Source organism: Pipistrellus hanaki (assembly GCF_964339955.1).
Source record: "Pipistrellus hanaki genome assembly, chromosome: 15".
NCBI classification, from domain to species: domain Eukaryota; kingdom Metazoa; phylum Chordata; class Mammalia; order Chiroptera; family Vespertilionidae; genus Pipistrellus; species Pipistrellus hanaki.
In genome coordinates, this window is record NC_140517.1 from 11,150,562 (window position 1) to 11,173,943 (window position 23,382).

At 61.0% G+C, this 23,382-nt stretch overlaps 4 protein-coding genes across 11 annotated transcripts; 2 read left to right on the forward strand and 2 right to left on the reverse strand.

The window, feature by feature from the left end:
- Positions 1–365: 365 nt before the first annotated feature.
- Positions 366–13,867, forward strand: CARMIL2 (capping protein regulator and myosin 1 linker 2). 4 transcript variants are annotated; one of them, XM_084861004.1, is made up of 39 exons: positions 366–704; positions 969–1,063; positions 1,158–1,208; positions 1,438–1,500; positions 1,605–1,729; positions 1,869–1,960; positions 2,161–2,231; positions 2,362–2,435; positions 2,548–2,623; positions 2,733–2,821; positions 2,925–3,019; positions 3,107–3,193; positions 3,278–3,390; positions 3,511–3,588; positions 3,929–4,005; positions 4,099–4,203; positions 4,646–4,715; positions 4,877–4,958; positions 5,056–5,152; positions 5,244–5,301; positions 5,443–5,615; positions 6,051–6,213; positions 6,310–6,411; positions 8,156–8,284; positions 8,368–8,481; positions 8,637–8,797; positions 8,873–8,960; positions 9,147–9,296; positions 9,404–9,470; positions 9,932–10,161; positions 10,999–11,099; positions 11,184–11,547; positions 11,631–11,753; positions 12,436–12,472; positions 12,633–12,704; positions 12,801–13,016; positions 13,169–13,249; positions 13,544–13,621; positions 13,707–13,867. In XM_084861004.1, the coding sequence occupies exons 1-39, from the start codon at positions 665–667 to the stop codon at positions 13,814–13,816; spliced, it is 4,197 nt and encodes a 1,398-aa protein (XP_084717130.1). In that variant the 5' UTR covers positions 366–664; the 3' UTR covers positions 13,817–13,867. The 4 variants fall into 4 exon arrangements, with proteins under 4 accessions (XP_084717130.1, XP_084717131.1, XP_084717132.1 ...); XM_084861005.1 differs by having other exon boundaries at positions 8,649–8,797; XM_084861006.1 differs by having other exon boundaries at positions 8,685–8,797.
- Positions 13,825–19,182, reverse strand: ACD (ACD shelterin complex subunit and telomerase recruitment factor; the record flags this gene model as incomplete). Of its 3 annotated transcripts, XM_084861074.1 has the most annotated exons (14): positions 13,825–14,021; positions 14,495–14,586; positions 14,721–15,094; positions 15,247–15,330; positions 15,414–15,510; positions 15,588–15,739; positions 15,875–15,909; positions 16,017–16,061; positions 16,397–16,473; positions 16,561–16,654; positions 16,777–16,919; positions 17,001–17,161; positions 17,317–17,396; positions 18,162–19,182. In XM_084861074.1, the coding sequence occupies 12 exons, from the start codon at positions 17,097–17,099 to the stop codon at positions 13,943–13,945; spliced, it is 1,371 nt and encodes a 456-aa protein (XP_084717200.1). In that variant the 3' UTR covers positions 13,825–13,942. The 3 variants fall into 3 exon arrangements, with proteins under 3 accessions (XP_084717200.1, XP_084717199.1, XP_084717198.1); XM_084861073.1 differs by lacking the exons at positions 17,317–17,396; positions 18,162–19,182 and having other exon boundaries at positions 17,001–17,240; XM_084861072.1 differs by lacking the exons at positions 17,317–17,396; positions 18,162–19,182 and having other exon boundaries at positions 15,588–15,909; positions 17,001–17,240.
- PARD6A (par-6 family cell polarity regulator alpha) lies at positions 17,821–19,702 on the forward strand. 2 transcript variants are annotated; one of them, XM_084861131.1, is made up of 3 exons: positions 17,821–17,955; positions 18,345–18,567; positions 18,792–19,702. In XM_084861131.1, the coding sequence occupies exons 1-3, from the start codon at positions 17,893–17,895 to the stop codon at positions 19,541–19,543; spliced, it is 1,038 nt and encodes a 345-aa protein (XP_084717257.1). In that variant the 5' UTR covers positions 17,821–17,892; the 3' UTR covers positions 19,544–19,702. The 2 variants fall into 2 exon arrangements, with proteins under 2 accessions (XP_084717257.1, XP_084717258.1); XM_084861132.1 differs by having other exon boundaries at positions 18,795–19,702.
- Positions 19,703–19,829: 127 nt separating this feature from the next.
- Positions 19,830–23,310, reverse strand: ENKD1 (enkurin domain containing 1). 2 transcript variants are annotated; one of them, XM_084861135.1, is made up of 8 exons: positions 23,115–23,303; positions 22,861–22,960; positions 22,570–22,764; positions 21,819–21,991; positions 20,780–20,905; positions 20,518–20,681; positions 20,282–20,418; positions 19,830–20,200 (listed from the first exon to the last, which is right to left on the reverse strand). In XM_084861135.1, the coding sequence occupies exons 2-8, from the start codon at positions 22,943–22,945 to the stop codon at positions 20,040–20,042; spliced, it is 1,041 nt and encodes a 346-aa protein (XP_084717261.1). In that variant the 5' UTR covers positions 22,946–22,960; positions 23,115–23,303; the 3' UTR covers positions 19,830–20,039. The 2 variants fall into 2 exon arrangements, with proteins under 2 accessions (XP_084717261.1, XP_084717260.1); XM_084861134.1 differs by having other exon boundaries at positions 19,830–20,418; positions 23,115–23,310.
- Between the last annotated feature and the right edge of the window lie 72 nt (positions 23,311–23,382).

Genomic DNA, 23,382 nt, shown 5'->3' on the forward strand with positions numbered 1-23,382 from the left:
ACACGTGGGCTTTCTCGCCTGACCCAGCTGAACCTGATGAAAGCTGAGGAACCTCTGCCACAGAGAAGGGGGTCACAGCCTCCAGGTTAGAGGCAGTAACGGATTAGGGCCTCCAGGTTAGGACCCGACCCGGGTGCTGGGAGAGATGCCACATCCCTGCTCATGCAGAAGCCCCTTTCTCCTCTCCCCCTCCCCCCGCCCCCGCCCATGTTCACCTCCCCAGCTGGGCTTTCCAGGCTACTGACCAGGGTGGGCGGCGGAGGGAATCCCCGAGCGGACAGCACCCCCTGGTGGCCGCTGCAGGGACTGCGGCCTGGGGTAGGAGCAGGGGGCTAGAGCCGCTAGCGGGACGGGCGCGTGCGCGACCCTGCAGGCCGCGCCATCCCGCCCGTCGGGCCTGGCGGATGAGCTCCTGCGCGACGGCGCGGACGGGCAGTCGGGGCTCTGCCTCCCCGTTAAGCGGGCGGCCTCTCCGGGCCGCGGCGGGCGGGCGGGGAGGAGCCGGGCCGGGGGCGGCCGGGCAGGAAGCGGCGCGCACCTTCCGCTGCGAGAGGAGCAGGTGGCTGCAGTGCGGGCCGGGCCCGGGCTTCCTGTGCGCGCCTGCCAGCTGCCGTCTCTCCTCGGAGCTCCTGGGGCCTCCCGGGCGGCCGCCTGGCCCGGCCCCATGGCCCAGACCCCCGACGGCATATCCTGTGAGCTGCGAGGTAAGCGCGGGCCCTGCTTTACCCACTTGTTTGGGGAGGAAGCAGCAGTGCGGGCCCCAGAACCAGGCCGGCCCAGAGCCCTGCGGGTGCCGGGCAAGCGCTGTTTCTCTTGGCTCCTTCGGAGGGCTTGCTGCCCCGAGACCCACTCCTCTCCCTCCGTGCTGGCCCATCGATGAGCCCAGGCCCCTAGCCTGGTGTAGACCAGGGGCATGCACTGACCTCCATGGGAGGACTGGAGTCACCCGGCAGGTTGCCCTCCCACAGGCGAGATCACCAGGTTCCTGTGGCCCAAGGAGGCAGAGCTGCTGCTGAAAACCTGGCTTCCAGAGCGGGAGGGCGCTGAGCAAGGTCACGTCCTGGTATGGCGGGGGCACAGAGCCCGGGAGGGTGCTGTGGCCCAAGCAGCAAGAGCCCTTGGCCCCGAACAGGGCGTCAGGCACTCTCTCCCCCCAGGCCCTGCTGCGATGGAGAGCCTACCTGCTGCACACCTGCCTCCCACTGAGGGTGAGTCAGGCCCTGGCCGCTCACCGGCCCTCCGGCAGCTTCCCGACAGGAGGCTGCAGCCCTGTCTGCCTTGTCCCGTGGGCTCTGCCCTTCAGCGGCTCTGGGCTCGGGCGGCAGCTGGACTGGAGTCCAGGCCCGTCGGGCTCTGAGCTTCAGGCTGCACAGAGGCCTGGCTCCCGGGAGGGGGGGGGCTCGGGCCTCGGTCCCGGCTGACCCAGGCCCTCCGCAGGTGGACTGCACGTTCAGCTACCTGGAGGTCCAGGCCATGGCTCTGCAGGAGACACCCCCGCAGGTGAAAACCTTCGTGCCCGCTAGGCCTGCCTGCCCCTCCTCCTTCCTCCCCTTCCCCGCCCCACACACGGAGCCCAGCCCGGCCCCGCCGCCTGCTCTCCCCAGGTCACGTTCGAGCTGGAGTCCCTGCCGGAGCTGGTCCTGGAGTTTCCCGGCGTGGCCGCCCTGGAGCGGCTGGCCCAGCACGTGGCTGCGGCCATCAAGAAGGTCTTCCCTCACTCCACGCTGGGGTGAGGCCCAGCGGCTGCAGGGCCGGGCGGGGAAGGGGGCGGCGGGGGGGGGGGGGGGGGGGTGCCATGGAGACACAAGCTCCACACCCCAGAGGGGGGAGCGCCTTTCCCTTCTCCTTCTCCCCCTCCTCCTCCTCAGGAAGCTGTTCCGCAAGCCCACGCCGCCCGCCATGCTGGTCCGCCTGGAGAGCAGCAGCCCCTCAGAGGCCGCCTCGTCCAGTAGCCCCTGCGGTAAGGAATCCCGGTGGGGTTTCCAGCCTACCCCTTCCTGCAGCCCCCGCCCCCAAGGCTTGGGGGTCCCCCAAACTGAGCAGAGCCGCTTGAGGTCCCGCCAACCACCCAGCCTGGGTCTGATCTGCACCATCTTTTGTCTCTCTCCTCTCCCCCCGCCCCCCACCTGACCCTGTACCCCTGGCACCCCCCCCCCCAAGGTGGCTTCTTGGAGACATATGAGGCTCTGTGTGACTACAATGGCTTCCCTTTCCGAGAGGAGATTCAGTGGGTGAGGGCAGGGCCCTCTCTGGGGGGGAGGGGGGTCCTTTGAAGACATCTCAGCCCCCGTGGGCACTGAGTCCCTCCCTGCTGCTCGCGGCCCGGGCCCAGCCCGCTGGAGACACCCTCTTCCCGCCCAGGACGTGGACACCATCTACCACCGCCAGGGCTGCCGCCACTTCAGCCTGGGAGACTTCAGCCACCTGGGCAGCCGGTGCGTGGCCTGCCAGGCCGGGAGGGGAGGGAGATGCCGGGACCCACATTCCTGAGCCCCAGCCTCTCCGTGGAGGGGGCCCTGAGCTCTGCCCTGCCCCTCTCCCGCCCAGGGACCTGGCACTGAGTGTGGCTGCCCTGTCCTACAACCTGTGGTTCCGGCGTCTCTCCTGTGTGGACGTGAAGCTGGTGAGAGGGCAGGAGCGGGGTGTGTGTGTGTGTGTGTGTGTGTGTGCGTGTGCGCACGAGGGTGTGGGGACCAGGGCGCAGCCCACTGAGCCTCCCCTCTGACTCTCAGAGCCTGGAGGTCCTGGAGCAGATTCTGCACATGATGAGCCAGTCGGCCCACCTGGAGGAGCTGGTGCTGGAGGCCTGTGGCCTGCGGGGGTGAGGGGGACCGGGAGGGCTTGGTGGTGGTGGGGGGGTGTCCGGGATTGGGAGGAGCTGGGAATCCAGAGGCAGAGTCTCAAGCCTGGGGTCTGGTCCCCAGAGACTTCGTCCGGCGACTGGCCCAGGTGCTGGCGGGCCACCCCAGCTCCGGGCTCCGGGAGCTCAGCCTGGCGGGGAACCTGCTGGACGACCGAGGTATGGCTGGGCCTGGGGGGGTGCGGGCGGAGGCGGGGGTGCCTGCTGGTGCTGGAGGAGGTGGGACCCACAAGCCCCCGTCCCCAGGCGTGGCTGCCCTCAGTAGACACCTAGAGCATCGTCCCGGAGCCCTGAGGAGGCTCAGCCTGGCACAGACGGGGCTGACACCTCGAGGTGAGCGGAGCTAAGAAAGGGGTGGGGGTGGGGTTGGTGGAGCAAGTGTGGGTCCGCCTGAGCCACCCCCTCCTCCACCCCCAGGCATGAAAGCTCTGGGCCGGGCCCTGGCTTCCAATACGGCCTTCGACCAGGCCCTGACCCACCTGGACCTTTCGGGAAACCCCGGGGCCCTGGGGGCCTCGGAGGACAGTGGGGTGAGTGGTCTTTTAGGGGCAGTGATGGGGGGCGCTGCAGGTAGTGAGTGGGGGGTCAGAAAGCTCTTAGGGAGGTGATTCCTCAGTCCTTTCCCCTCTCCCACCCCCTCCTGCCGCCAGGGCCTCTACAGTTTCCTGAGCCGCCCTAACGCTCTGACCGTCCTGAACCTCGGGGGCACCGACGCCGCCCTGGACATTGTGAGGAGGCGGTCAGGGGGCGGACCGGGGGCAGGGGGTGGTCAGTAGGGCTGGGGGATGAGGCTGAGGCCGGTGGCAGCCTGGAGGGCAGGCCTGGGGGAGGGGGTGGTCAGTAGGGCTGGGGGATGAGGCTGAGGCCGGTGGCAGCCTGGAGGGCAGGCCTGGGGGAGGGGGTGGTCAGTAGGGCTGGGGGATGAGGCTGAGGCCGGTGGCAGCCTGGAGGGCAGGCCTGGGGGAGGGGGTGGTCAGTAGGGCTGGGGGATGAGGCTGAGGCCGGTGGCAGCCTGGAGGGCAGGGCTGGCGGGGAGGGCTCAGTCCCTGCACCTCCTCCCTCCCGCAGCTCTTCGCCGCGCTGGCCCGCGGCTGCTGCGCCAGCCTCGCCCGCCTGGACGCCTCCCGGAACGTCTGGTCCCGCACGTGAGGAGGGGGCGGGGGTAGGGGCGGGGGGTGGGGGGTAGGTGGGGGGGCCGCCTCCTGCGCCCGGAAGCCCACGCCCCCCGCTCCCCCCAGGAAGGCCCGGGCCGCGCCCGCCTCGCTGCAGCTCTTCCTCGGCCGCGCGGGGGCGCTGCGGCACCTGGCCCTGGCCGGCTGCAGGCTGCCCCCCGACGCGCTCCGGTGAGTGTCGCCCCCGCCTGGGTGGCCATCAGCCAAGCCAGGCTTCCAGCATTCCCGGCCCCCCCCCCCCCCCGCCCCCCGCTCCTATCGGACCCGTTACCTTCCCAGCATCCTGGCCCTTCCTTATTTTTTTTTAATATATATTTTATTGATTTTTTTACAGAGAGGAGGGAGAGGGATAGAAAGTTAGAAACATTAATGAGAGAGTAACACCGATCAGCTGCCTCCTGCACACCCCCTACTGGGGATGTGCCCGCAACCCAGGTACATGCCCTTACTGGAATCGAACCCGGGACCTTTGAGTCCTCAGGCCGACCACGCTCTATCCACTGAGCCAAACCGGTTTTGGCTGGCCCTTCCTTCCTGCCTGGTGTGTGTTCGGGTCCCGGGGGGTGGGGGGCCCTTTCCCGGCTCCCGACACCCCCGTGACACCCCCTCCCAGGGCCCTTCTGGAAGGTCTGGCGCTCAACACGCACCTGGGCGACCTGCACCTGGACCTCAGCGCCTGCGAGGTGAGCGCAGCGCCCAGGGGCAGGCGGGGCCGGGCCTGGGAGGGGGCAGGCGGGGCCGCGGGGGCCGCGGGGGCCGCGGGGCCCCTGGCGCCCCTGGCGGCCGGACCCTCCCCCCTGCGGCGGCTGCTGCCTGAGCTCCTGCCTCCGTTTTCCCTCTTCAGCTGCGCTCGGCGGGCGCCCAGGTGATCCAGGACTTGGTGTGCGATGCCGGCGCCGTGAGCTCCCTGGATCTGTCGGATAACGGTGAGGCGGCCGGAAACCCGTCCCCCACTGCCCACCCAGCTCCCACTCCTCCCGCAGCATCGCCCCGATGCGTGACCCCAGCCGCCCCCACCCCCAGGCTTCGGTTCGGACATGGTGACTCTGGTGCTGGCCATCGGGAGGAGTCGGTCCCTGCGCCACGTGGCCCTGGGGAGGAACTTCAACGTCCGGTGCAAGTGAGCCGCCCCCATCCCACTCCTGGGCCTCCCAGACGGCACCCCACCACCCACCCGGGTCCCCGGCTCCAACCGCGGCCCCTGCCCACAGGGAGACCCTGGACGACGTCCTGCACCGGATTGTGCAGCTCATGCAGGATGATGACTGTGTGAGTTCACGGGGCCGAGTGGGATTCTCAATCAATGGACCCCTGGGACCCCACCCCCGCCCCACTCCTTCCCCCTCAGACCTGTGACCTGCCCCCTCCATGCTGACCCCTTGGTGACAAATGGCTTTCTCTTAACGCCAGCCTTTGCAGTCTCTGTCCGTGGCAGAGTCAAGGCTGAAGCTGGGCGCAGGCGTCCTGCTTCGGGCCCTGGCCACCAACCCTAACCTGACAGCCCTGGACATCAGCGGCAACGCCATGGGGGACACGGGCGCCAAGATGCTGGCCAAGGCGCTGCGAGTGAACACCCGGCTCCGGTGGGCGGGGGTCCGAGGGGTGGGGCCGAGGGGAGGAGGGCGTGGCGTGGAGGAGCTTGTTGGGCTAAGCACAGTGTTTCCCAAACTTCTCTCATGATGAGAATCACCTGGTGGAGTTGTTAAACTACAGATTCCGGAATCCAAACTAAGAAGTGCTAAATAGAATTTTTGGGAACATATAGGTAAAATTATGTTCTTAGAAGTATACAATTTTACCTATATGTTCCCAAAAATTCTAGTTTAGCACTTCTTAGTTTGGATTCCGGAATCTGTATTTTAACAACTCCACCAGGTGATTCTCATCATGAGAGAAGTGTGGGAAACACTGGGCTAAGGGGTGGGGCTGAATCAGGAGGTGGATGAACAGGGTCCGCTGGTTGGCTGTGGCCTGGAGGAGCCCCGCCCCCTGCTGAAACCCCGCCCCTCCCGGCCCAGGTCTGTGGTCTGGGACCGGAACCACACCTCTGCTCTGGGCCTGCTGGACGTGGCTCAGGCCCTGGAGCAGAACCGAAGCCTGAAGGCCATGCCTCTGCCGCTGACCGACGTGGCCCAGGCGCAGAGGAACCGCCCGGAAATGACAGCACGTGCAGTGCATCAGGTGTGTGTGTGGGGGGGGTGGGGGGGTCCCTTCTCTGCTGCTCTGCTCTGCCGGCGGCCCTCCTCCCCGCCACTTACCAGCATCCCTTGTGCCTAGATCCAAGCCTGTCTCTTGAGGAACAACCACACAGACCAGGCCTCTCCGGCCAGCACCGCATGCCAGCAGCCACTAGGTCCGGGCTCTAATCCCTCTGAGCAGGTCAGTGTCCCCCCTAAGCCGGAGTACAAACAGGAGGGGGAGAGGAGAGCTGGGGCGCCCGGGAGCCCCCCTGTTCTGAAGGTCTGGCTTTCTTGGGGCCAGGGTGTCTAAAGTCCATTGTTCCAGACAATTCCCTCTCCTTGGTCTGGAGAGGAGCCAATCGTTCCTGAAATAGTTCCCCCAAATGATGCCACTGGCAGCCTTTTTATTTTCTATTTATCTTTCTTTCTTTCTTGATTAAGGTATTACATGAGTCCTTATCCCCCCATCCCCCTCCCGCTACTGGCAGCCTTTTAAAAGCATTTAATTAGGCTCTCCTGTTACAGATGGGAGGTATTTAAAAATCTTCCCTTGGCTCAGTGGATAGAGCGTTGGCCTGCGGACTGAAGGGTCCCGGGTTTGATTCCGATCAAGGGCATGTACCTTGGTTTCGGGCACATCCCCAGGGGGGGTATGCAGGAGGCAGCTGATCCATGTTTCTGGCTATTTTTCTCCCTTCCTCTCTGTAAAAAAAATCAATAAAATATATATTTTAAAAAATCTTCCCTTGGCCAAAACCAGTTTGATTCAGTGGATAGAGTGTCAGCCTGCGGACTGAAAGGTCCCAGGTTCAATTCCGGTCAAGGGCATGTACCTTGGTTGAGGGCACATCCCCAGTAGGGGGTATGCAAGAGGCTGATCGATGTTTCTCTCTCATCAATGTTTCTAGCTCTCTATCCCTCTCTTCCTCTCTGTAAAAACAAAAATCAATAAAATATATATTTTTAAAAATCTTCCCTCAATTCCCCCCGCTCATTGTAGCCCCACATGTGACTTCCCATCTACAGGTCTCCTTTCCCCTCTTCACTGACTTCAGTTGTGGCCAACCTATGACCTTTCTTCTGGCTTCATCTTCCTCCGCTGCCTTCCCTTTGTCAGAAATGTTCCCAATCTCCCTTCCCAAATCCCCTTCCTTCCCAAGCTCCAGAACCCAGGCACCTTGACCCAGACATCCTGCAGGGGCTTCCCACGCTATATGTTTTCAAGTGATCTCGTTCTCTCCCACAAACTCCTCTCTACCCTGTGCCCAACCTCCCAGGTGCCCACACCCATGAAGTTCTGTGGACAGAGGTTTGCACCAGGCCCCTCCTGCCTGCACTGGAGCCTGCATAGACCTCTTCACCCCCATCCCAACTCTCCCTTGCTCCCCTCCCTAGTTCTTCCTCCATGGTGCCTCCCATTTCTTCCCACCTCTTCGTCTATTCTCCAGCTGGGTGGTGAACAAACTGAGCTTCTAAAACACAGACATGACTAACAGCTCCTTTCTTTCTTCTGCACGCTTAGAAAGGATATATAGCCGAAACCGGTTTGGCTCAGTGGATAGAACGTCGGCCTGTAGACTGAAAGGTCTCAGGTTCGATTCCGGTCATGTACCTTGGTTGCGGGCACATCTCCAGTAGGAGGTGTGCAAGAGGCAGCTGATCGATGATTCTCTCTCATCAATGTTTCTAACTCTCCCTCCCTCTTCCTCTCTGTAAAAAATCAATAAAATATATTTTTTAAAAAGAAAAGAAAAAGAAAGTATATATAAGGTCCATGCAATGACCCAAAGGAGACACTGCTCTCCCTCCTTGAACAGATAGGCTGGGCCTAGTGGTATTGGTTTCAAGACCTCGCACCCTGTTGGAGACCCTGGGCAGGAGGCAGTCAGGATCTGGGGGACGGGAAGGGGACCAGCCTGAGCCTGATTCTTGATGCTCCCCAGGAAGTGAACGAGCTTTGTCAGTCGGTGCAGGAGCTTGTGGAGCTGTTGGGCTGTGGTGCTGGGCCTCAGGGTGAAGCCGCTGTGCACCAGGCCGAGGATGCCATCCAAAATGCCAACTTCTCTCTCAGTGTGAGCACACCCTCCCATCGTGAGGACCCTCCTCCTCTCAGTTAGGTGTCACCTTGCAACTCCTGTTCCTCCTTGGCCTCCAGATTCTCCCCATTCTGTACGAGGCAGGAAGCTCCCCCAGCCACCAGTGGCAGCTGCGGCAAAAGCTGGAGAGCCTCCTGGGGCAGGTGGGCGAGGTTTGCCGCCACGACATTCAGGTGAGATGGTACCCTTGCCCGAGCCCACCTCCAAGCCCATCTCATAGGCTTGCCCGGGTTACTATTCCCCGAGTTAATATTCTGTGGGGGTCAGAGCCTTGGCCATCCAGTCTAGGCCCCCGTCACACCCTCGCCATGCTCTGACCTTTGCCCAGGACTTCACTCAGGCCACACTGGACACAACAAGGAGCCTCTGCCCACAGATGCTGCAGGGACCCAGGTGGAGAGAGCAGCTCGAGGGGGTCCTGGTGGGCTCCAGGGGCCTCCAGGAGCTGCTCCCAGAGCACCTGCTGCAAGATGCCTTCACTAGACTCAGGTAGGATGGATGGGGCCGGACTGGGCTGGGCTGGGCAGAGACAGCACACTGACCCTTACCCTTTCTTGCCCTCAGGGACATGCGGCTGTCAGTCACGGGGTCCTTGGCAGAGAGCATTGTGGCTCAAGCCCTGAAGGGTCTGAGTGCAGCGCAGGATCGGCTGGTGAGGGGAAACTGTGCTTACACACACACACACACACACACACGCATACACACACACTGACTGGTAGGGACTCTCTAATGTCTTCTGGGGTCATAAAACCCAGGGATATTTTAGGGTTCCCCTAGGCACTAATGGGACTGTGGCTGGGGCCCTACCTCCCCACCTCTGGGGTGCCTGATATTGCAGGTGGAGAGTCTGGCTCAGCAGACGTCAGCAGCAATGCCCTCTGCCACACTGGCCTTGGAGGGAGGCCAGCCCACCCCCTTTTGGCCCGGGAAATTGGAAGGCCTTTTCTTCCCTGAGGAGGAGGAGAGGGAGGACGAAGAGGAGCGGGAGGTAGGTGGTGCCAGAACTCTGGGCCTGGAATCCTAGATCTTCCCATCGTGTGCTGGCGTGTGGCAGGTGGGGAGGCAGCTCCCTCTAGCTTGTGCCCTCCCCAACAGAATGACAGTCCTCCACAGGAATGGTCTGAGTCCAGCCCCTGTCTTCACCTGGTTCCCTCCACTCACAGTAAGTCAGGGCCTGGGGAAAAGGGAGTTACTGAGGTGGGCTGTCGCTCCATGAGACCTGAACACCTGGACACCTTCATTCAGCCCTGTTGTCTTGGAAACGCACCCTTGCCTGGACCAGGCCAGGACCCCGTGCATCCTGCAGCATTGGGGTCTGCTGTGGTCGGTCAGCGTGGAGCAGGACCTGAGCAGAGCAGGGCCTGGACACCGTCTCCACTCGCGCGCCACCCCCTTCCCTCCCCCCAGTACGCGCATGACGCGCGGCTCGCTCACTCGCTCGGGGCCGCGCTCAGCACCATGGACAGCGGCAGGGAGGGGCTGGCGGGGGGAGGGGAGCGGGCGGCGTTGCCGGGGCCCCTCCCCGCGCCCTGGGCGGGTCCCCTGCCGCCTTAGCGCCGCCACTGCCACCTCCCCGCGCTCCGAGCTCCCGAGCTCCGTGCTGTCCTGGTGCTCTCCCCTCAGGTGCTGCTGAGGAGCCGGAGCCCGAGCTGGCGGCTCCCGGAGAGGATGCGGAGCCGCAGGCTGGCCCATCTGCGCGCGGCTCTCCGAGCCCTGCCGCTCCCGGGGCCCCTGCCGGCCCGCTGCCTCGCATGGACCTGCCACCCTCCGGGCAGCCTCTGCGCCATCCGACCAGGGCCCGGCCCCGGCCCCGGCGCCAGCACCACCACCGCCCGCCGCCTGGGGGCCCTCAGGTGAGTGTCCTCCCCCTCCGGAGGCGGTGGGATTGGGGGTCGCGGTGGCCTGCTTGCTTCTTACAGATGATGGTGGGCAAGGAGGCGGGTTGTGGAGGCCCAGAATCACCTGGTCATGTGGCCACGTCCTGGATTCTTCCTGGCCACCCCCCACCCCAGGCCCTACCCGTGTGGGGTCATGGGTGTCTGGGCTTTGTTAAGGATGTACCTGGGTGTAGAACCTGCTTCAGGTTGGCCTGTTGTATGGGTGGATGTGCAAGAAAGGGTGGCTATCTCATCCAGCATCCCTCAGGGTTACTGAGAGGCACTGGGCTCCCTGACAGGGACAATCCTGTGTCTCCTGCACATCTGGATGGTGTGTGTGTGGGGGGGGTCTTATGTGTGGACCGGGGACTGGCTGGGTGGTGGGCACAGGGCAGAAGGGGAAGAGGAGCTGGCTTGAGGCCCCCCAGAGGGTCTGACGCAGCAGGCCTGAGCTGCCGAGCGGCAGCAGGCCGGGTGGGGGACGCTGCAGGAAGCGGTTTGGAGTAGAGGGGGTGGCAGGTGAGAACGTGTGACCCAGGCGATGTGTGGGCTCTAGCCCGCTAGCGACTGGGTGGTTCAGAAAGTGTAGGATACTCCCTGGGACAGGAGTAGGTGTGGGCGGGTGTGTGTCCACGGCCAGCTGGGTGAGGCCTGTGAAATCAGGGCATTTGCCCACTAGCTGGACAGGGAGAGGGCGTGTATGTCAGCAGCCCCCTAGAGAAATCCCAGGTCCCGGAGCTGCCCAGAGCAGACAGTTGGGAAGAACTCGCAGTTGTGCTCAGCCCTGACACCTGACTGTGTGATATCCCCCAGGTGCCCCCCGCGTTGCCGCAGGAAGGAAATGGGCTCAGTGCCCGCGTGGATGAGGGTGTGGAGGAATTCTTCTCCAAAAGGCTGATCCAGCAGGACCGCCTGTGAGTGAGGGGCGGCTGGGGGGTGGGAGAGGGTGGGCTGCTGCATGGGCCTCCCTGCTTACTCTCTGTTGGCTGTTCCCACAGCTGGGCCCCTGAGGAGGACCCAGCCGCCGAGGGTGGCGCCACCCCTGTCCCCCGTACACTGCGAAAGAAGCTGGGCACCCTCTTTGCCTTCAAGAAGCCTCGTTCAACACGGGGGCCACGGCCCGATCTAGAGACCAGCCCTGGGGCGGCGGCCCGCACTCGGAAAACCACACTTGGGGACCTGCTGCGGCCCCCAGCCCGCCCTGGCCGGGGGGAGGAGCCTGGCGGGGCCGAAGCGGGCACGGGCAGCCCTGACCCTGCCCGCAGGAGCCGGCCGCGCTACACTCGGGAAAGCAAGGCCTACTCCATGATACTGCTCCCTGCTGAGGAGGAGGAGGCAGCATTGGGCGCCAGACCTGACAAGGTGAGGCCTGGTGACATGGGTGAGGGCTCTGCTGCAACTGAGGGCACTGGGCTCTCTCTCCACTCTGGCATCTCTGACCCCAGAGGCGGCCTCTGGAGCGAGGGGAGACAGAACTGACCCCATCCTTTGAACAGAGGGTACAAGTGATGCTGCAGAGGATTGGCGTGAGCAGAGGCAGCGGGAGTGCCGAAGGAAAGAGGAAACAAGTAAGTTTGAAGGGGACACAGTGTGAAGTGAGGGGGCTGGCGCCATGTGGCTCTCTGTGGGTGACATATGTGACCAGGATATTCATGACATAGGTCTGTTCCACCCCCTCCTTCTCAAAATAGTGAGATTCAACCATTCTTCCCTCTTGGCTTCTGCCCTGGTCCAGGCCACTGCTTCCTCCTCCTCGGAGGTGTGTCCTCTCTCTGCAGACCTAACAGAAATCTGACCTTGTTACCTACATTTGTAACAGCAAGTCATCTAGGGGCTTCCTCTTAGGCCTCTGCCCTGACTCCTAGCCCTGCCTCAAGGGCCTGTGGGGTCTCAGTCCTGGTCACTGCTTTATCTTACTGCTCTCCACCTCTGGCTGCATCCCCTGAACCAGCTTGTCACCTCCAATGAGTTGATTAACTGGCTCCTCTTCATCCATCCCTGCCTTTCCCTGTGAGCCTTCCGACTCTCTCCCATTGCTATCCTGCTAATGCCACTATGAAGAGTCCCTAATAACTACATTATAGAAAGGGAATCAGAGAACTAAGACGTCATGTTGTGTGTCTATGTTCCACCATCCCAGACTTTGAACGCTAAGAGTTTGCCACGTTGCCCTCATTTAGTGGCAGTTATGGGGACAAGGCGAGGGTAAGGGTGGTGCGCAGCTGAGCTTGACTTCCCTGTTTCCTACAGAGCAAAGATGGAGAGATCAAGAAGGCTGGCTCAGATGGTGAGATCCTGGGCTAGGGCGGTACATTTTGGGGGAGGGGGATGTCCTTAGAGATAAGTCCCCAAGGGACTTGCTTTTCTGGGAGAGGGATGGGGAGGCCAGGTTTCTCTTCCCCTCACTCCCAAGGCCTGGTGCCAGAGACCCCTGTCCTACTCTGCAGGGGACATTATGGACAGTTCCTCGGAGACCCCTCCCATCTCTATCAAGTCCCGCACCCACTCTGTGTCTGCTGGTGAGTGAGAGCGGCTGTGTGTGGTGGGGGGATGTGCAGGTCAAGCTCACTTCCAATGCCTGGCCTAGGTCTTGGCTGAAACTCTTCTCCTTGCAGACCCCTCATGCAGACCCGGGCCAGGGGGCCAGGGGCCTGAGTCCACCACCTGGAAGACACTGGGGCAGCAGCTGAATGCAGAGCTTAGGAGCCGTGGTTGGGGCCCACATGATGGTCCCGGACCCCCTTCCCCTTGTCCCAGCCCTCGAAAACCCACTCCCTCCCCTGACAGCCTGGGCCTCCCAGAGGATCCTTGTTTGGGCCCCAGAAATGAAGGTAAACGGGCATGCTAGCCCCAATACTGGACTGGGGACCGGAGGAGTCCCTGCTGGGAATTTTAGCTCTTCTGGGGACCTTGGAGGTAGGGGCCAAGGGCTGGAGTGGTGGCAGTTGCTGGGACCAAACCCTGATACCCTGGCCTCCCCCAGATGGCCAGCTGAGGCCGAGGCCTCTCTCGGCAGGGCGACGAGCAGTGTCTGTGCATGAGGACCAGCTCCAGGCCCCTGTTGGTGAGGGGACACTTCCATGGGTGCTTGGGTGCAGGGAAGGGTGGCTCCGGGTCTCCCTTCATGGGTCTGGTGAGGGAGCCACTGGTGGTGTGAGGGGTGAGAAACCAGGGAGCAAGGGTCTGACGGCCCCTCCAAAAGAGCAACCTCTGCTCGGGCAGGAGGATACAGGGGCAGGGGAGGCTCTGAAGCAACAACATGCGTGTGCATGTGTGTGCACTGGCACACTCTGGGGGCGGAAGGTTGGGGACAAACAGCAAGCACTTAACCTACCACAAGCCTTTCTGTGTCTCTCAGAACGGCCTTTAAGGCTGCAGCGGTCCCCTGTCCTCAAGCAAAGGCCAAAGCTTGAGGCACCCCCGTCACCAAGCCTAGGTAAGAAGGGGCTGGGCTGGTTGTTAGGGTGGCGGGACCGCTCAGTCCAATTCTGACCTTCTTCTCTCCTCCACTCTTTTTGCAGGATCTGGCCTTGACGCCGAGCCTCTGCTCCCACAGTATACAGAACCCTCCAGCCCTGAGCGGAGCCCACCCTCCCCAGCCACAGACCAAAGAGGCGGCCCCAACCCCTGACCCTCTCCTTTCCTGCCGCATGAGATTATTTTATTAAAAAACTCGAAGCAAGCAGAGTATGAAGCACTGTTTGTCCACTCAGAGGCAGACCTATATGCACATTTTCCTACATGGTCACATGACTCCTCACACCTGGGTTTGCTCGGATTCCTGCTGTGGCTCCATCAGAAAATGCAAGGCCCAGGCCAGGAGCTGGGGAGGGAGCCTGGGAAGAGAACCAAGGCTGTAGGTCAGGGTTTGGGGAACCTTTTTCCTTTTTTAAAATATATTTTATTGACTTTTTTACAGAGAGGAAGGGAGAGTTAGAAACATCAATGAGAGAGAAACATCAATCAGCTGCCTCCTGCACACCCCCTACTGGAGATGTGCCTGCAACCAAGGTACATACTCTTGACGGAAATTGAACCTGGAACCCTTCAGTCCACAGGCCTATGCTCTATCCACTGAGCCAAACAGGTTAGGGTGGGGAACCTTTTTTCTCCCAAGGCCATTTGGAAATTATTAACATTATTCTCAGGTGTTACAAAATTAAAAAACTTAAAAATTAGCCTGCTATAATTGGTCAAACAATTAATCCACCCCTAAGGCCTTGGCAGGGCCAGACCAAATGATTTCCAAGGATCTTATACAGCCCCTGGGCCGGACATTTCCCAGAGTGGGGCAGCCCCAGGCACTCACCTGGCAGCTTGGACCTGGGCACAGAGGGAAGTGCAGGGTGGATCGTACTCATACTGGAAGGTGGAACCATCACGATGCTTCTTTGGGGGCTCCTGAAGAGGACGTGGTGTCTGAAGAGGGGCCAACAAGGACCCCTAACCCCATCCAAGGCTACCCCCGCTCTCCTCCCAGCTCTGTCCAAGGTTCACCCCATTCCACCCTCCAGCTGTAGGGGGACAATGCTCACCCAGACAGGACCGGACTCCGGGACTCCCTCAGTGGTTCTTATCCTTGGAGAATGTTGCCCGTTCTTGGGGGGCAACCCTAGTTCCTTGAACTCCAGTATAGATTTTTGGGGCTGGGGCCTGGTCACATCAGCCTGATGTGAGTTGGGTATGTGACCACGAGGTGACAGACTTGGGGTACAACTCAGGAGTGGGGAGTTGGTTACATGGCTGGGATGTGGGGGGGGTAGGGAGTGGGGGGTGGAGCAGATGGCTGGCTGGGACTGGGAGCTGCCCTTCTGCCCTGTGTCTGGAGCAGCCAAGGACTCGGCAGACAGAAGGCTGATGCTGGCACCACTCTCCTGTGATGACATGTGGCTGTGTGAGGCAGAATTTCCTGGGGAAGATGGGACTCACTGTGAGCACAGCCCTCTCAGCTCGGATCAGCTGAGTGGCCTATGACCTTAGGCAGGTCTCCAGGGGCCACGTGCGTCCCTCTCATAGCTTCCTGCGTAGCCGGGCAGTGTTTTGGCTCTAGCACCACCTTACCTGAGGAGCTGAGTGAGGAAGGGGAGGAGGACAGGGTCAGCGACAGGTCCTGAGGAACAGGGTCTGGTGGGGGCAGCTCAGGGCCTAGGGGTCAGGAAAGGCTTTATCAGCACTGTGGGTACCAGACCCCCACATATTCCCCTCTGGACCTCTCCAGTCCTCCTTACCCTGTGTGCTCTGATCTGGGCCCAGAGAGTTCAGGATCTGCTGGTCATTCTCAGAGATGTGTAGCCACAGGCTGGGGACAGTGTACACAGCTTCTCCCTGTGGAAGTGAACTGTCAGCCTGGCCCTTGCCAAACTCCTCACCCTGACATGTCCCAAGGGAGGCCCTAGACTGACCATGGCCAAGTGTCTTGAGGTGGCCCAGCGGGTGAGCGGGGGTGCTGGGCAAGGGCCTGAAAGCATCAGACAGCTCTCCGCCAGCTGCACTAGTGCCCCCGGATGCTCCTGATCCTCCTGCGCCTCATCCAGAAGTTGGGTCAGTGAGAGGCCTAGAGTCAGGGGGCAGGGGGTGGGCTGAAGTTCAAAGATAAGGGTAGGGTGGGTGGGGAAGAGGCTTACTAAAAGAGCAGGAGGTGATAGCTGGAAAGTCACTCTACAGGGAGTTAGGATCAACCCCCACCTACCTGCATTGGAGGAGGCCGACTCTGTAAGGTGCTCCCTACAGAAACAGCGGGGACAGGCCTGAGGAACAATCCTGAGGCCTGTCAACACCTGTGCCATCATCTGACCAAGGCACACCTGGCCCAAACCCAATCCTAGACTCACTCGAGGCAATCTTTGAGCTTTCTCTGCACATCCGGGTCCTGGTTGCTAAGAAAAAAGATGGTGATAGGCAGTCAATGTTGCTAAGGGCCTTCTCACCCAACAGGCCTAGGCTAGGGGTGGGGGAACATCTGGCCCACGGGCCATATTTAACCTGCAAAATCATTTGGTCTGATCCTATCAAGGCATTAGGGGTGAGTTAATTAAACGTTTAGTCAAATATAGCGGACTGATTTTTAGATTGATAATTTTGTATGGCCCTCGAATGATATGATAAATATCCAAATGGCCCTTGGCAGAAAAAAAGGTTCTCCACCCCCGGCCTATGTCAACGCCAGCCGGCCTGGATAGGGAGAGCAGCTGGAAGTGGAGGCATCACTTACCAACTAATCACCCAATCCCGAGGCTGCTCCGTGGGCATTAGGCTGAAGCGGTGCACCTGGAGGTAGAACTCCGCTGGCTAGAGGAGTGAAATCAGGGATGGGCCTCAGGGGGTGTGTCACGGAGCCAAGCCAAGTAGCCCGCCCAGGCCAGCCTCGCCACTCACCAGGCTGCCCTCTGCCACTTGGACTCGGGCCTCGCAGTCGTGCAGCAGCAGCAGCCGGCCTTCAGCCCCTCGGAAACCAAACTCCTTCTCTTCCCTGCGGAGAGCTTGACCCTCACAGCCGAGCCGACGGAAACTTAGTCCCGCCCGCCGGGGGCCCGCCCACCGGGAGCCCCAGCTGGGTTCAATTCCCCTACGGTCCTGTGGCGCCTCTCTCACCAATCCGAGGCGTCCAGAGTTTCCCGCGTCAACAGGCATCGGACACAGTGGGTTCCGTCGGACACAAGCAACGCCGCCCCGACATCAGATGTGTCAGGGGCGCAGGACGGGCCTGGGGCCTCGGCTTCGGCCTCCTGCAGCACCTGACCACAGCAACGGACGTCAATCCCACCGCCCCGGGGACCCACCCCAGGCTCCGGGCCCTGAGGGGTTGGGGGGCTCACCTGAAGCAGCTGCCCGGCCCGTGGACTTGAGAGTCTCTCTAATCCCAGGACCAGCTCTCGAATCCATGGCCGCAGGACCACGCTCCTCAGCCTTGCCATCCCCGCAGCTGAATTTAACGGAGCCAGGCTCACCCAGGTTTCCCGCGGGCGCCCGGTCCCGCCTTCCACCGGAAGAGGAAATGCATGACTGCTGGGCGGGGCCTGAGACGGAAGCCCCGCCCATGTGGCATGCCCGCGCATGCGCACGAGCGTGCACTGTTAAGGAATCTGAGTGCAGATTCCTGTCGGCTTGGCTAGATGCTTCCCAGCTTGTTACCTCTTGGAGCAACAAAGCCGGAGACTCTTTTGGGCCGTCCGTCAACACTCCCTTGGCACCGGGCAGGAAGGGGTCACGGGCTGTTTCAGATGGAGAGGGAGGCACCTGGGGCCTGAGGCCGCTGCGGCCTAGGGTAGTCCGAGGGAATCGGCTCGAACCACTTCAACGCCGTGTGACCCCGAAGGACTCAGTAAATATTAGCTCAGTTTCTCATCTACAACATTAGCAGCCGTGTAAGGCCAGTGGAAATATGACAGCTAGCACTCAATAGGCGTCACTCTCCCCTCGGAGTGGCCGAGCACCGCCCCCGCCGCTCCTCAGGGTCCTGAAAGCCGGACGAACAGTAGCGTCATGACGTAAGCGCACACGAAGACGTCTCTAGCCCCACCGCCGTTGCCCAGGAAACGTGGACTCCGCGTTCCACGCTGCGTAGCTGGCCCCTTGACGTCACGGGCTGAATGGGAGGGCGGGGCGAGTGCTACCGCCAGGGGCGGGGCGGCGCGGGCCGGCCGGGCGGCCGGGCTGTGCACCTGCGGGGCCGCCTGGCGCAGGGTCCCGGGCCCGCCCGGCCCCGCCATGGCCAGGCCGCAGAGGACCCCGGCGCGCAGTCCGGACAGCATCGTGGAGGTGAAGAGCAAAGTAAGGGCCCCTCCAGTCCCAGCTCCGGCTCCGGCACTAGGTGCTTCCAATTGCTCATTCTCCCCTCCCTAGCTACTCGGTCCCACGTACCTTTTCCTCTCCACTATCCTCCCCATCCCATCCTCTGGCTTTTCTTCTCGCTTTCCCGCGCCCATCCTTCTTCCTTTCCCTGCCGGCCTCTCGAGTCCGTGTGTGGCCTGGGTTACCTGGAGGGCGGGGAGAAGACCTTGGACAGCGGCGTCCCTTGTGCTGGAGCGGAGGTCTGGGCACAAGGCTGCAGCTCTTGCAGCGGCAGCCCGCTTTCTCGTCCCTGCCACTCCTCGACCTGTGGTGAGAAAGGACGCAGGGTCCGTCCTGACCCCTTCTCTCCCCCCACTCCCTGCCTCTAGTTTGATGCCGAGTTCCGCCGCTTTGCGCTGCCCCGCGCTTCTGTGAGCGGCTTCCAAGAGTTTTCGAGGTTCCTGCGTGCGGTGCATCAGATCCCGGGGCTGGATGTGCTGCTTGGCTATACAGATGCTCACGGCGACCTACTGCCTCTCACCAACGACGACAGCCTGCACCGGGCCCTGACCAGTGGGCCCCCGCCGCTGCGCCTGCTAGTGCAGAAGCGGGGTGAGGAGAATGGGGTACAGAGGGCAGCCTCTGTGGGCAGGGTGCCAGGGGAGGTCTACAGGGATTAAGTTCATGCCCAGGGTGCTCAGGCTTCACCCTCAGCAATCCCTGTCCTTGGGCTGACCTCCAGGTGGCAGGAAATAGTTATAGTGTCCCCTTCCCCTGCCTGGGCCTGTTGGGAAAAGGGGGAACGGGGTCTCTGATCTCAGTGTCTCCCTCTCCAGAAGCTGACTCCAGCGTCCTGGCCTTTGCCTCCAACTCTCTGCAGCGGCGTAAGAAGGGGCTCCTGCTTCGGCCAGTGGCACCTCTGCGCTCCCGGCCTCCCCTCCTAATCAGCCTGCCCCAAGATTTCCGCCAGGTTTCCTCCGTCATAGACGTGGACCTCCTGCCTGAGACGCACCGGCGTGTGCGGCTGCACAAGCATGGTTCTGACCGCCCGCTAGGCTTCTACATCCGCGATGGCATGAGCGTCCGTGTGGCTCCCCAGGGCCTGGAACGTGTCCCAGGCATCTTCATCTCTCGCCTGGTCCGAGGGGGCCTGGCTGAGAGTACAGGGCTGCTGGCAGTCAGTGATGAGATCCTCGAAGTCAATGGCATTGAGGTGGCTGGGAAGACCTTGGACCAAGTGACAGATATGATGGTCGCCAACAGCCACAACCTCATCGTCACTGTCAAGCCAGCCAATCAGCGCAATAATGTGGTGCGTGGGGCATCTGGGCGTCTGACAGGGGCTCCCTCCGCTGGGCCTGGGCCTACTGAGCCCGATAGTGATGAGGACAGCAGCGATCTGGTCATTGAGAACCGCCAGCCTCCCTGTCCCAATGGGCTGTCTCGGGGTTCTCCATGCTGGGACCTGCACCCAGGCCACCTACTTCCAAGTGCCCGCAGCTCTCTGCCATCCCTGGACGATCGGGAGCAAGCCAGCTCTGGCTGGGGGAGGAGCATGCGAGGAGATGGTAGTGGCTTCAGCCTCTGACACATAAAGAAGCAGTCTTTGCCACTCCAGGGGATTTCTCGGTGGGGTTTTAGCTTGTTCATAAAGCCCTCTCAGTATGGGGAACATTAAAGGTTTTTTACAAATGCAGTGATGGTCCTTCTGTATCCCAGCCCCAGCCTCCTCCCTGATCCCAGTCTTCCCTTCTGCCCTGGACGTGAGGCAGGAGTGATAAGGGCAGCAGAGAGACCTTCCTGCATTTGGGCAGCAGGCGGGCCACCAGTTAGAATTTATAGGGTAAGAAAAGCTCTTATGGAAACAAACCACACTGTGTACAAAAAGTTTAATTTTGACCAAGGGGTAAAGAGGCTGGGCTAGGATGGCCCTTCTGCGGCCACCAGTGGCTAGGAAAGTGCTCTGGGGATACTCCTCCCCACCTCTGCTTCTGTCTTTAGACTTGATGATGGGGCCTGACCCTGTCCATTGCAACCATGCAGTGATCCTCAGCTAGGACCCGTCACTACCCCTGTAAAAGGGCTCAAGCATCCATCTTCACGAAGACCTTGGGGCGGGAAAAGATCTTGATGGCCTCCTCTACCTGTACCAGCTTCCGGTCCAGCTCAGCACGGTGGCCCTGGGCCCTCAGGGAGTCTGCCCCGGCAGGCAGCAGCACCAGCTCACGCAGCAGCTGGCTCTGGCCTATAGGGCGGCCAGGAACAGTTAGTGTTAGGCAGGAGTGCAAGGTTCTCAGTGGGCTCCTCATCCAGTCCATATACTCACTCTGGAGCAGGTTGCTCAGTGTCTCCAGACGCTGGTTCTCAGGCATGCGAGTGTGGCCAGGGGGCATGGCAGGGTCCGGCTGGCTATGTTGGCGGGCCTCGGCCTCCCGACGCCACAAATCCCTACGCTCCAACAAGCTGTGGATGCACAGATTCAGGTTGATAATCCCTGGGCAGATGGAGGCTCCCACCTGCCACTGGCATCCCTCACCCTGGGTGTTGGGCAGTGGGACCTACTAATGGGGCACGTGGCCCTTCTGTGTGGCGTTGTAGTGCTCCTGGGCTTGCCGTTGCTGTTCCAGCACCTGTGCCAGGACCTGCAGCGAGCGGGAATGCCGCCTGGGGGCCCTCTTGGCCGTGCGGGCATTGTGGCTAATGAAGTCCACACCTAGGCCTGGCTCCTGCAGGACACGGCAAGCATGATGGGCAGACAGCACTGAGTTGTTCCCCTGAAACTCCCAGGATCCTGTCCCACCTTCTATCCCACACATACCCTCACCTTGGCATTGGGATCTGGTGGGGTTAGCTGGGGACTGGGGGCACGGGGTGGTGGGAGCCCAGGACCGCAGCGAGAGTGCGCCCGCAGGAAGTGCACAGTCTCTGTCCCAGAGGCAGGGCCAGGCTCCTGGAGGGCAAGGGACAGAAAAGGGATCAGTCAGGCTGTGGTCAAGGTCTCAAAACCGAGCCTCTATCCTCTGCCCTATGGGTCTCCTCCCGCTTAAAAACACTTCTCATCAGCGTTTAAACATGGGTGTCTCTCACATCCTTAACAACAAACCATCCTCCTACCCCAGTCCTGGCTCCAGCTACCATCCTTTTCTCTCCTTCCTAGCTTCCAAGTTTCCTGGATATGTCCCCACCAAGGTCACTGACAGCTGGCTCCCAAGCCCACAAATGCAGGGTCATTTCCCTGGTCTCATCGTCCTCAGCCTGATCCTCAATAACCTCTAGGTCTCACTCCTGAGATCCAGGCCTGATCCTCCATCTGCTTCCTGGACACACTCCCACCCCCTGGGTGTTTCACAAATGCTCCAGCTTCAGCACATCCCCGTATAACCTTATTGTCTTTTCTCTCAATCCTGATCTTCCCCTTGATAGAGATGGTGTCACCATCTACGCAAAACAGAATCTCACCACCGTACCCGTCCCTGACCTTTCCACTGCCCGTAGAAATAAAGGCTGAAAAGTGGGTTGTGTGGCTCTTTATATGGGTCCGGCTGATTTCTTAGCCTCATGCCCTCACAGGAAACGGTACACAGCATCCACTGCCCACACTCCCGCTAATCTTAGGATTTCTATCTGTGAGGTTTCATCTATACAGAATGTTCTCTTCCATTCTCCCCTTGCCTAGTTCCTACTTGCCCCTCAGGACCACCCAGCCATCACCATTTCTGAGAATCCCCTGCAACAGAACCAGCTCTCTCTGACTCCTGTTACCTCAGTCCTGTGGTTTTCCTCCCTCCCCTAACTCAGATCAGGGCATGAGAGACTCCTGGCAAATAAGATGGACAATACTTCTGGCTTTCTGAGGCGGTTACCTGCAGCTGGGCCTTGACGCGGGACTCAACTTTGTCATACTTGGGCGAGCGCCAAAGAGCCTTCAGGGGTCCGGGCTGGCCCTGCGCCCGGCTGTGCTCCTGCTCCCGGAAGCGCCTCTGGATCTCCTTGATCCTCTTCAGATTCTCCTTCTCATGGTCTTTAGGGTCCTTCCCTGGGAAAAAGGCGTTACCAGGCTCTGCCCTACATACAGCCCATGAAATCCAACTCATATCAGTGCGCACACAGGTCTGACCGCTCTAAGTTAGACCCTCTACAGGTACTCCACCTCCCCATCTTATTTCCCTTCTCACGTGGTCATTTATCTTCTATCCCTGAGTATCTTCTACATTTTTATTGTGAAGCAAACCATTAATTATCTTATATATATATATATAATATTCATCTTACTTGTTTAGTGTCTCCCACTTTTGACTTACTAATGGCCCATGTCTGTCTTCAACCTGTTTTCATAGCACCTACTGGGCCTGGCCAACAGAAGGCACTAAACAACAAACATTTCATTGATGCGTGAATTCATGAAGCTGAATTAGCATTTCCTGGAAACCACCTCATTCAGTCCGCTTCTGTGAGAAGGAAAGGGTAGTGCATCTCTCCCTCCTCTTAGGGGAAATCCGACACTCAGAGAGGCAAAGCCTGAACTCGGGTCAGGGCAGGAGAAGCATCCGTTTTTTGAACTCAGGCTTAATCTCAGATTTGCCTCGCTGCCCGTTCTGTCTGCCCAGAACTTACTCTTGGGAAAGGCCCGTGGGCCTAGGGAAATATCCCCAAGTTGCAGCAGCATGCCCCCCACGCCGCCTCGGCCACGCTCCAGGATCTCTTTGGCTTCAGGACGGATGCGGGGGCCGCGGGGCGGGATGGCGTCCGGGTCCGGGTCCGAGGTGAGCAGGTCCAACTTCAGCGCGTTTCCCTCAAGGCGCCCTTGGGCTGAGGGGTCCGACAGGGCGGAGTGCGGGGTTCAGTGGCGGAGCTGCACGCGAGCCTAGCTCGGGCCTTCCTGGGCCGCGACACCCCCCAACTCACCGGAGGCGGGCCGCCGGTAGTAGTCGGGGCAGAGCGTAGGGTCTGGGGGGATGGGCCCCGAAATGCGGGACGGGCCCTCGCACATGCCGCCGTCGTAGCCCTGTAACGGTGCACGGAGGCCTGCCAGGCTGCGTCTCTGGGGTCCTCGCCTCCTCCCTCAGCCCCGAGCACATTCCCTGGACGGGACCCCGTCCCATCCCATTTCCCTCATCCGTTCCCATCCCTTCCCCTCGACACCCAGGCCGGGGGCTCACCAGCGCAGGTTTGTGCAGCCCGCCGCGGAAACCCGACGGGTTTTCTGTTGCTAAGCAACAATAGTTTCCGCTTCTCAGGTCAGGGGCCAATGCCCCTGGCGCAAAGTCTTCTGGGGTTTGTAGTTCCAGGTCAGGGTTGAGTTGATCGATCGCCTGCCTGTCCCTTTTCCCACCCCGACCCTCACCTCCGAGCTAGTCTTCCCGGTACAGCAGTGAAAAGGCTCCATCTTCGCCTTCACTCCCAACTCCCAGCAGATGTGCTGACTCC

Excerpts from the sequence above, each read along its gene's own strand:
- CARMIL2 (XM_084861004.1), top strand. The coding sequence starts at position 665 with ATGGCCCAGACCCCCGACGGCATATCCTGTGAGCTGCGAG. Across the intron at positions 9,471-9,931 it reads CCTGGTTCCCTCCACTCACA|GTGCTGCTGAGGAGCCGGAG; the intron begins GTAAGTCAGGGC and ends CTCTCCCCTCAG. Across the intron at positions 12,705-12,800 it reads CACCCACTCTGTGTCTGCTG|ACCCCTCATGCAGACCCGGG; the intron begins GTGAGTGAGAGC and ends TTCTCCTTGCAG.
- PARD6A (XM_084861131.1), top strand. The coding sequence starts at position 17,893 with ATGGCCAGGCCGCAGAGGACCCCGGCGCGCAGTCCGGACAGCATCGTG. Across the intron at positions 17,956-18,344 it reads TCGTGGAGGTGAAGAGCAAA|TTTGATGCCGAGTTCCGCCG; the intron begins GTAAGGGCCCCT and ends CCCTGCCTCTAG. Across the intron at positions 18,568-18,791 it reads CCTGCTAGTGCAGAAGCGGG|AAGCTGACTCCAGCGTCCTG; the intron begins GTGAGGAGAATG and ends CTCCCTCTCCAG.
- ENKD1 (XM_084861134.1), bottom strand. The coding sequence starts at position 22,945 with ATGTGCGAGGGCCCGTCCCGCATTTCGGGGCCCATCCCCCCAGACCCT. Across the intron at positions 20,682-20,779 it reads CACCAGATCCCAATGCCAAG|GAGCCAGGCCTAGGTGTGGA; the intron begins GTGAGGGTATGT and ends CGTGTCCTGCAG. Across the intron at positions 20,419-20,517 it reads AAGGGCCACGTGCCCCATTA|CTTGTTGGAGCGTAGGGATT; the intron begins GTAGGTCCCACT and ends GTGCATCCACAG.